This window comes from Nicrophorus vespilloides, unplaced genomic scaffold, assembly GCF_001412225.1.
Source record: "Nicrophorus vespilloides isolate i.1.1-1 unplaced genomic scaffold, Nicve_v1.0, whole genome shotgun sequence".
In the NCBI taxonomy this organism is placed as follows: Eukaryota; Metazoa; Arthropoda; class Insecta; order Coleoptera; family Silphidae; genus Nicrophorus; species Nicrophorus vespilloides.
This window is the reverse complement of record NW_017099826.1, coordinates 20896-30854: the sequence shown is the minus strand read 5'-3', so window position 1 is coordinate 30854 and position 9959 is coordinate 20896. Positions and strand designations below refer to the sequence as shown.

Here is a 9959-nt window from a genome sequence, read left to right as displayed (position 1 = left end):
TTCGAGTTATTAACGAAAAACTTGAAAACATGACTTTTTTGACAAAATTATCTTAAGGGATTTTCGAATAATTTACTCAAAATGCAAATGTTCAAATTGTTGTCGGAAACGTTCACCGGTTTCCGTAGTGTAGTGGTTATCACGTGTGCTTCACACGCACAAGGCCCCCGGTTCGATCCCGGGCGGAAACAGTTAAAACAATTGTTTTACTCTAAGCTTCAATCAAAGTATACGTCAAGTCATCGCGTATTTACAAATTACCCGTATGAACAAATGCCTGCACAATAACGTATCGAGAATGAGTGAGCATTAAATTCCGAGGCATTATTCACGATAGTCATGCTCCTCTATTGTTTTTGTTTATGTTGCTAGGATAGATTAAACTGGGTGAGGATGCGAGGAGAGATAAGAGCAATTCTCTATTGAGATGTTCAGAGATCGATGCATTCTCTTTCGCAATTCAACGATATATTTCTAAATAGAAAACGAAACTGAATTACCCTAATCGTCGTAGAATTATTGTTACCACATATAGTTTTTGGATTGAAGGTTTTTCGTCGAATTGAATCCGAAAGGTTTTGTAGAGTCATGCGATGACGTTTTATGAAAAAAAAAAAAACTTAGATTAGGAGGCGTTATCAATGAACGATGAAGTAGTTAGTATGCGGCAATTAGTGTTCGCATGTACAAATAGATGTTGATGTATAGCGAGAGACAGAGAGAATAGCGTTACAGAGAACGTCGGATGACCTTGAATGGCATAAATTAAACTCTCTGGTGATTTGGTTCAGTTATCATTCAACGCTTTTATATAATTCCCAGTATAAACATAATTGTGAACTGAACGGTGCGCGAATAGGACGATAGAACATATCGAAAAGGACGATTTCGAACACGAGCAAATGATGAGCAGCAGCAGCAATAGAGCCACGTTGGAGCTGTCCAATGGAGTCAAGATGCCCGCCGTAGGTCTGGGCACATGGCAGGTAACGCAACCATAGCAAAATCATCATAGCAACGCATTTGTTACTACTAATCAATGACGGTTGCTATAGGCGACGAGCGGTGATATGACGACGGCAATGCACGAGGCTCTGTCCCTTGGCTACCGCCACTTCGACACGGCCATCCTGTACGAGAACGAGAGACCCATCGGAGGAGTCCTCAACTATTGGATGGAGCAGGGTCGCATCCGCAGGGACGAACTGTTCGTCACGACGAAACTACCGCCGACCGGAATGTACCCGGGCAAAGTGGAGCCGTACCTGAGGAAGTCGCTGGAGAATCTGATGCTCGATTACGTCGACATGTACCTGGTGCACTGCCCCAACGGTATAAAGCGCGACGAGGAGAACACCGCCGTCGAAGATACGCAGGTCGATCACGTCGCCATTTGGAAGGTGAATATATATTCAATCTAAAACAACAACAGCAATGATTATTACAATCGGTTAGATTGATAATTTCGTACTTGCTGCTTGAAGGAAATGGAAGCGCTCGTCGATTGCGGCCTGACGAAAGCCATCGGAATATCGAACTTTTCGCTCGAGCAAATCGCCAGTCTGGTGAAGAACTGCCGCATCCGTCCGATGAATCTGCAAACCGAACTGCACGTCTACTTTCAGCAGAAGGAGCTGGTGGAGTTTTGCCACGGGCACGGCATAACGGTCGTCGCCTGCTCACCGCTCGGATCTCCGGGTTTGACCGCATTCTACAGCGGTTACGGGGTCGTGTAAGCGAAGAAACTATAACAAAAAAAAACGATTGAATATATGAGTTTGCAAACAGGAAGAACGTTCCGAACCTGCTGGAGCTTCCGCTGCTCACGGAGATGGCGAAAAGGTACGACAGAACTGCTGCTCAAATAATGCTCAGACACACCGTGCAGAAGGGCGTCGGCGTTATCCCGAAGAGCACCAGTCCGAAACGTATGAAGGAGAACTTGGAAGTACTCGACTTTGAGCTCACCACCGAGGACATGGAGAAACTCTCTGCTCTGGATATGGGGACGAGCGGGCAAATCACCAAATGGGAATCGTGGACTTGGTGAGTCGAAGAACAGAAACACTGAAAAAGTTAAATTGATTAACAATATGCGATATAGGGTGGAGAACGATCCGTCTGGGACGCCTTCGCATCACGCACCCCAGGAAAAGAAAAGAACGTCGACAAACAAAAGCGAAGAGACTTCATCAACGTCATCGTAAACATTATAATTACAATTACATACCATATAAACTTTTGAATCCACGTGCGCACACACATCTTTCTCTCGATCGTCGTCCTCTATAAGAATCATCACCATTAATCATCAATAAATAATATTATAAAAGTTAATATTAGTAATTTACTTACCGCAGCTGCACACATTTCAATTCAAAACAAAACAGGAAACTAGAGCAGCAGCAGCGCCAAAGTGCTCGAACTAAAACGATTTTGTTTTGTTTTTCATATAGGGAACTTTATTAGCAGAGAAAGAGTGAGAGTTATGTAATCAATCGGTGATTAAATCCTGACGTAACGTCAATTTGTCAAGGAATTTTTTTCTCTTTCGACAAACGACCATAACCTTAAATGCACCTGTTGCCCTCCAGTCACAGCTGTCTCTTCAATTAAAGTTTATCACCCCCATCATGGCACAAATAGGAAAGAAACTGTTCGAGCATCTCAAGAGCAAAGAGTTCAGAAACTATTTGGCCAGGTAATTAATAACAATATTGCATCGAGACAATTATATATTTGATTTGGATGTTTTTCAGTACACATTTCTGGGGTCCCGTCGCTAATTGGGGCATTCCCATTGCGGCTTTGGCAGACATCAAGAAGGATCCAAAATACATCAGCGGAACAATGACTTTCGGTTTGTTCTCTCTCTCTATATATATATGCAAACAATAACTGCAAATGCAATCATTACTAATTTACCAACTGTTTTATTTCCATAATAAAAAGCTTTGTGCTGCTACTCGTTGGTGTTCATGCGATTCGCTTGGAAGGTGCAGCCGAGGAACATGCTTCTCTTCGCTTGCCATTTTACTAACGAAGGGGCTCAGTTGGTGCAACTCGGACGGTTCATGAACTACACTTACAGTGAAGAGGCCAAAGAGAACAAGCAATGATGACGAGGATCTTGGGTTTATAGCACAATTTAACATTATTTTTTTTTAGTCTGTGATGAATGGAGAGGAAGGAATTTGCTAGTCGCTCTCTGTTTACTAGTTAGGAAGAGACTAGAAGAGAGTATTAAGGGTGTTTTTGTTGCCACATATTTATTTATATACATTTATTTTGTAAAGACGATAAAGAGTAATATATTTTGTAAAGTGACTTCCATTCAATTGTTTCTCAATTCCAACCAATCAACGACCTCGACCAATCAACGAGTCCCCACTTGTCGATTGGTCCAATTCATCGACCATTTTGTTTTCCAGTCGTTAGTTAAGCCACCATAACTGACAGTAAGTAGACTTAAGTATTGAATTAAGTTCTCTTTCTTTATTTCTTTTAAGAAACACACACACATCCTATTCATTATTATTTTGCAGTTCATATCTTTTTCAATAACAAATCAAATGTGCTTAAACATTATATTTTTCCTCTCTTCAGTTTTGACTAATTCTTTTAAACAATTTTTCATTAAGTATTTGATTCGTGAACGCTAAATATAAATTTTATAAAACTATCATGTTCTTTCTTCTTTTTGTTTTCTTTTGTAAATGTACAGAAATTTTGAGACTAAATTAATAATAATATATATAAACGAACAAATAGAATGGAAAAATATTAGAGTGTTTCTCTTTTCTAAACGTAAGGAGCGAAGAAAACAAAATTAAAAAATAACAAAAAATGTAAATAAGGAAATTAAAAAAAAAAAAAAAAATATATGAAAGTTATTAACAAGTGGATCAAGGTTGGTTTAGGTGTAGGTGGGTAGGTAAGTAAGTAATTAAGGAAGGGTGCGTAGGTGTGAATTGACTTGCTAATTGGATATTACAAAACGTAATCTAGTTCGTATCTTATGTACTGGTTTTTGGGGTCGTTCATGATGCGAGGATAACCGGCGACGAGGGCGTCCTGTCCACCGATGTAAAGAGAGTTGTAGATCTTCCAGTAGACGTCCCTCACCTTCCTGGCCGGATGGAATAAACCCTGACAAACAGAGACAGAAAAAGTATTAATATTGAAGAATTGCGAATGAATAATAAATAGTAATTTACCTGCAACGTGTACTGGAGGATTTTGATGGGTCCGAGTGCAACTCGCATCCCCTCTATAGCATCCATGAAGGCTTGCACGAGATGCGGGGAAGTTTCGAAAATGTTGGGCCAGACGTAGTTGAGCAGATGGACCAAAGCATCCTCGCAGCCAAAGCCGTAGACGCCGAGAGCCATGTGCTTGATGGCGGCGCACGCCGTCTGTCTGTGCACCAGGTCCCTGTCCATGAGAGCATCTTCGAGGAGCGGTGCAACAGCGTAAATGTAATCCTTACCCATCTCACCGATGTACTCGAAGAGGAAGGAGAGCGACTTGAGCACTCCGTTCTGCACGTTCAACTCTGGCACTCGGTACTCGTTCATCAGGGCAGGTAGAACGGTGAAAGGTGAGCAGGTCTCGGCGACGATGGCGATTGCGACGGTCGTGCACACGCGATTCTGCCTCTCCTGCACCTTCAGATTGTTTAGTAACGTGGCGAGGACGTCGTGCGGTCCGATCGCCTTCGCGATGTAACCGAACGTGTTCACCGTAGCTCTTCGGATGGCCTTCTTGTGTGCCTTCAACAACTCGAGCAGCTCGAAGCAGATCCTCATCCATTCTCGAGCAGACACGTACTCTGGTCCTCGATCGGCGATCCTTCCCACCAGATCGATGCAGTTCTCCTGCACCTTCTCGTGTCGATTCTTCAGGATCGGTGTCAACCTCGGAAGCAGATCCTTGATGGGCGGCGTCATCTTCGTCATGCCTATGACGTTCACGATGGCTTTCAGCGCTCCGAGGATCGAACCGAGCACCTCCGGGTATTCCTCACCCAAATATTCGTAGAGCACGACGCCCAAATGTCCCATCAGTTTCTCCTCCAGGCAAGTCTTCATGACGACGGCGATGCGCGAGATCAGATCCGCCGCCTGCTGTCGCACCTTCGCCGATTTGTTGTTCAATCGCCACAGGATCGTACCGCAGATCTGCGGCAGGTACGGCTTCACCCTCTTCCCCAGTTGATTCACGATAGTTCCGAACCCGTTCAACATCACCACGTCTTCGGTGGTTTGCTCCTGGAACGCGTACAATATTCCGTCAATCAGTTGCTCCTCCAGTCGCGAATCGATGTCCGCCGCCCCCAAATTACCCATGATCTTCTCGATCGATTCCATCACCATCTTACGGTACTGCTCGTTCTCATCTTTCAGATCATCCACGATCCTATTGATGATCTCCGACGCTCCCACCTTGTTAGCAATCTCCACCGTCGTATCCACCAGCTGCCTGTAATTCCTCCTGTCCAAGGCCATACGATGATTCCAGAAATGCTTGAAGAACTGCGGCAAGATCTCCTCCTTGATGTACTGTGGCTCGACACCGTCTGTGCCGCAGCACTGCTTCACCACCTTCAACACGATCTTCTTCATCTCCTCGTCGGGCGACTGAAACTCCCTGATGAGAATCAACATCACTTCCCTCGTATAGTAATTGGCGTACTCGGCGTCCATCAGCGGTATCAAATAACCGATGGCTTTCAGGAAGGCGGCTAAACCTTTTCCCCTGTGAGTCCTGATACCTTTCCACAGAGGTTTCAGCACAGAATCGAAGCTCTCTATACCGTAGGGTGTTGCTGCTTCGGCCAACGCGGCTATACCCAAAGCGGTGATCGTTCTGACCTTCTGCTGCTCGTCCACCAAACCGTGCTCGATGATCTCCACCAACGATTTGAGATGCGGAAGGATCGCGCATCCCATCAGGATGGCGATCTGCTGGACGATTTTGATACCCGTGTGTCTCGCCTGCCACGACTTCTTCGATCTGCAGACGGCCTTCAAGAAGGGCAGCAATGATGGAATTCCCAGAGCGGATGCGACGACCGCGAACGCTCTGGCCGTCGTATTCCTCACGTACTCATCGATGTTATCAATGTCCGGTCTCATTGTCGAAATCATGGTGGCCAGACCGGCGGCTTTCGCTAAATTCGAAATGATCTCGCGACCTTCGACACGCGCGTAATAATCTTCGTCGATCAGCAGAGGTTCGATTACGACCAATATCTTGTGCACGTACGGCCTGACCAAATCGTCCAATTTGTAGAGGATCCTGTCGATAACTTTGACGAGCAAATGTCGTTCCTGGTCTTCCAATGTGGGACTCATCAGCAGCGGTAAGATTTGATTGAACAATGGACCCGCGCCAAATTCTCTGGCCTTATCGGTTATCTGTCTCAGAGCGGCTTTCCGCATCGGCGGAGTGCCGTTCTTGATCTTCAACAACAGTTTCATGATCTTCCTCTCTTTCTGCTCCTCGGGACTGAGAGCCTCCTCGTCGACGTCCACAAGCAGCTTATCGAAATACTGAGCATCCTCTGGTTTCATGAACGGCAAATTCTGCCCTTTCGGTTGGTTATCAATGTACTTGGCGCTCTTATCTTCGGTTTGCATGAAGAAGCCTTGAGGTGTGTTCATCATCGGCGTGGGCGTGGCTGTCAGCTTCCTCGACGGAGTTCTGATTGGTATGTATCCGGCTGGAGGCTGCAGAATCTTGTAACCGGGCGGGAACATGGCGTCCAACTCTTCATCAGAGTACGGCCTATTCCTCTCGTCGATCTCCCGCTCCCATCTGAACGCTTGCAACTGCTCGGGCGTCATCGAGGCCAAATGACCTGGAGTGGGTGTGGCCATCCCCATCGCCTTAACTCCGACGGGCGTCGATCCACCCGGTGTTAGCATCGGAGTGGCGTGACCCGGAGTGCCGTGAGGTGTTTGCGGCGTCATGGCTCCAGGTGTCATGGTGACGGAAGGCGTTGCGGACGGGGTTTCGTCCCAACGCGACCTCCTCTTCGAGGCACCAGGAGTTGGCGTCTCCTGGATCAGGTCGGCTCCGGTGCGGTCCGTGCGCGGAGTCTCCGCCCAACCGCTCGAATGTCCCGGTGTTTCTCTCTCCGTTTTCGGAGTCTCGTCCCATCTGTTTCTGCGGGAGGCGCTCTTATCGTGGGCAGGCGTCTCGCGACCCGGCGTCGCCGCACCTGGTGTCGCATCCCACATACGCGTCGATTGTCCGGGCGTTGCTCCAGGAGTTTCGCTCCCCTTGTGTCCAGGAGTCTCGTCCCATCTGTGATCCGCAGGTGTACGCTAATCAACAAAGAAGAAAGGTTAATAATTAAACATTGAATAATTTCTCACTGAAACACTTACATCATTATCACCCCAGGTAGGCGTTTGGGCTGTGTTTGTGGTTATAGTAAGGGTTTTCTTCTTGGCAGGAACGAAACTATCCTCGACGGTCTGATCCCATCTGCCTCTCTTCTTCGGCGCCGGTTTCGCTTCGCCGTTGGTCGTTTTCAACGTTCCGTCCTTTGATTTCTCGGAGATTTTCTTACGCAACTACAAAGCGGGACAAAAGAAACAAAAAGTCATAATCATCGAATGGTTCGAAATTAAATTCAAACTGAAAACCATCGACAATCATGCTAATAAACAAGCAATATATCCATGCACGAGAATAGTATCTGAAGATAGAAGCTTTGTACTCTTCGGTAAAGACAAAAGTATAAACCTAAAGTCACTATCCTCGTGCTTGTACAAATTTTGCTGAAAGATAAAATTAAAAAAACATTTTAAACTTTAAACACTCGCATTAGCATGATTGATTAAATAAGCAATAAGTATGTTTCTTTCTTACCTCGTTTTCTTCGCCTTTGAGGAGCTGCTCCTTCATAATCTGGGTGTAACCCCTCGCATTGACCTCGGGCGTCTTGCCACCTGCAAAACCATCGAATCTAGTGTTAGTGCGGCCAAAATTCGCAATTTTCCCCCAATACAATCGAAACGTGTCTCTGATTGATCGATACTGAACCATTTACAACTTCTCTAATTATTTTTTTTTTGTGTTTTAATGTGTAATTAAGTAATTTAGAAAAATTGGAACGTTTTCGATTGTACCAAAATAAAATCTGTTTTTTATATATATATATATATGTTCTTATTCAGCAGTGATCCACATATTAAACTCACTTATTCTATCAAATTACAACTTGAAATCCTAATAGTTGAAGGAGAGAGAGAGAGAGAAATTAATGAGAGAATCAGTGAGAGAAATAATGCAGACCAGAATACGTACGTGTTGCAGTGACCCATTGTGAATTATTGAAGTCTTGAGATTACTGGGAATACTTTAGCGAACCTAGAAATAGGCTGGGGTCATTAATAGTTTTTCGAAACCAGTTCACACACTCTCATTCTAGAAACTTTTTGTCCGATTTGTCTTTGAATTTTCTTTTCTCTTATTTTTTTTTTCACAATAGTAAATCTTTTGCTGGTGATTTGGTCTTTTCTCTCTGTATTCAAATTTCTTTTCTGTTTTACTATATATATGTTTATATATGTTTACCAATTCAAACTCGGCAATTCCACTAACACTGTAGATGCTCTATGCTGTTTCCCTATATGTCGACCAACCCACGGTGGAGAACAAAAGTTGTCATTAGTATTTTTTGTACTTGCACTTGCGATTCATTTTTAATATATTACTCTTTTTTGTTTTGTTTTCTGCTTTACATGCTTAACCAGTTTCGATGATCAATTAAAAAAAAAATAACAAACGCATTCACAGCAGGCGCACATTCGCTCGTCATTCGCACACCCCATAATACAAACAAAGTTGCGGATTTTCTTTTTTTTTTTTGTCTTATTTCAAAAAAAATATTGAAAAAGATAAGAAGACATACAAGAGAGAGAGATAAAAAAAGTACGTAAAATTGACACTCACCATCTGCGAATGGATCAACTCTTTCCGGGGATATGATCATTTGTCTCCTCTTCTGTCTATACTCATCCTCCCTGTCCGCAATCGTGGGTCTCCTCCTGTCTGCGAATGGATCATAGTCTTTGTCGCTCTGCAAATAATAACAGTTAATAATTGTGACTGTTTCCAATTGGGAGATGGATATGTTACCAGGGCCACATCGTTGAGCAGGGCCACCGGCGCCCCAAACGTCGGTTTCTTCTGGGCAAAACCCACGTCCTCCTCCTCTTCGTCCACCTCATCGTTGGCTGCGATCGAGGTGACGTACCCCTCGTACTTGCTCTTTCCGCTCTCATAGATCTCACTATCGAAATAACCGCTCTCTCCCAGACCGACCCCCTTATCCGGTCCATCTTCGGGCACCTCTGTTTTCTTCTTCGCTTGCAAATCTCTGATCTGCGCTTCAATATCTGAAAATCAAAAACAACAAAAAAAAAATGAATAACAAATAAACAAAAACGTAACGATAACGCCATTTTTTTAGGTTATGTTTTTCGTGGATTTCGGGGGGCCTCACCTTCGTGCGTTTTTGGTATATTTTCCATCGTTCTCGGAATCCCCTCCGTTTAATCCATGAATACAACGAACGTTTTCACTCGAATTCGCGCCTCTATTTCCGCTGGGATCGCTCGAAAACTTAAACTTTAACAACTGATTATGAAAAATACGCGACAACGATGATGATGGCGACCGCCGTTTCACCAAAACTCGATGCATGCGTTACCAACAACACGACGAAGCGAAAATCACCAGAAAATATTGTTATGATCCAACTTCACTTCGATCTGTCTAAAACATTCGGTTGCATACGTAGCATAAAATTTGAATTCAAATTAAAACCGCAACTAATTATCAATTAATAGACTAATATTTTGGTGTGTGTTCATTGGGTTGCATATACTTCAAAATTTGAATTATTTAATATAATAAGATTTAATCAAATATTCGTAGAAAAC

General features: G+C 44.1%; 3 protein-coding genes and 1 non-coding gene across 5 annotated transcripts; 3 read left to right on the top strand and 1 right to left on the bottom strand.

Moving 5' to 3' along the window:
* The first annotated feature begins 118 nt into the window (after window positions 1-118).
* On the top strand, window positions 119-191 carry Trnav-cac. The gene has a single exon. It is a non-coding gene; the product is annotated as a tRNA-Val (tRNA).
* Window positions 192-670: 479 nt separating this feature from the next.
* LOC108565711 (1,5-anhydro-D-fructose reductase-like) lies at window positions 671-2337 on the top strand. The gene is made up of 5 exons (XM_017925297.1): window positions 671-986; window positions 1056-1400; window positions 1485-1732; window positions 1789-2046; window positions 2105-2337. The coding sequence occupies exons 1-5, from the start codon at window positions 903-905 to the stop codon at window positions 2205-2207; spliced, it is 1038 nt and encodes a 345-aa protein (XP_017780786.1). The 5' UTR covers window positions 671-902; the 3' UTR covers window positions 2208-2337.
* A 130-nt stretch (window positions 2338-2467) lies between these two features.
* LOC108565712 (mitochondrial pyruvate carrier 1-like) lies at window positions 2468-3328 on the top strand. Its single transcript, XM_017925298.1, has 3 exons — window positions 2468-2701; window positions 2760-2860; window positions 2953-3328. Exons 1-3 carry the CDS (start codon window positions 2634-2636, stop codon window positions 3117-3119), a joined length of 336 nt encoding a protein of 111 aa, XP_017780787.1. The 5' UTR covers window positions 2468-2633; the 3' UTR covers window positions 3120-3328.
* Window positions 3329-3752: 424 nt separating this feature from the next.
* Window positions 3753-9828, bottom strand: LOC108565710 (splicing factor 3B subunit 1). 2 transcript variants are annotated; one of them, XM_017925295.1, is made up of 7 exons: window positions 9521-9828; window positions 9154-9413; window positions 8968-9094; window positions 7882-7961; window positions 7395-7583; window positions 4218-7331; window positions 3753-4149 (listed from the first exon to the last, which is right to left on the bottom strand). In XM_017925295.1, exons 1-7 carry the CDS (start codon window positions 9546-9548, stop codon window positions 3991-3993), a joined length of 3957 nt encoding a protein of 1318 aa, XP_017780784.1. In that variant the 5' UTR covers window positions 9549-9828; the 3' UTR covers window positions 3753-3990. The 2 variants fall into 2 exon arrangements, with proteins under 2 accessions (XP_017780784.1, XP_017780785.1); XM_017925296.1 differs by lacking the exons at window positions 8968-9094; window positions 9154-9413; window positions 9521-9828 and adding an exon at window positions 8320-8928 and having other exon boundaries at window positions 3754-4149.
* Between the last annotated feature and the right edge of the window lie 131 nt (window positions 9829-9959).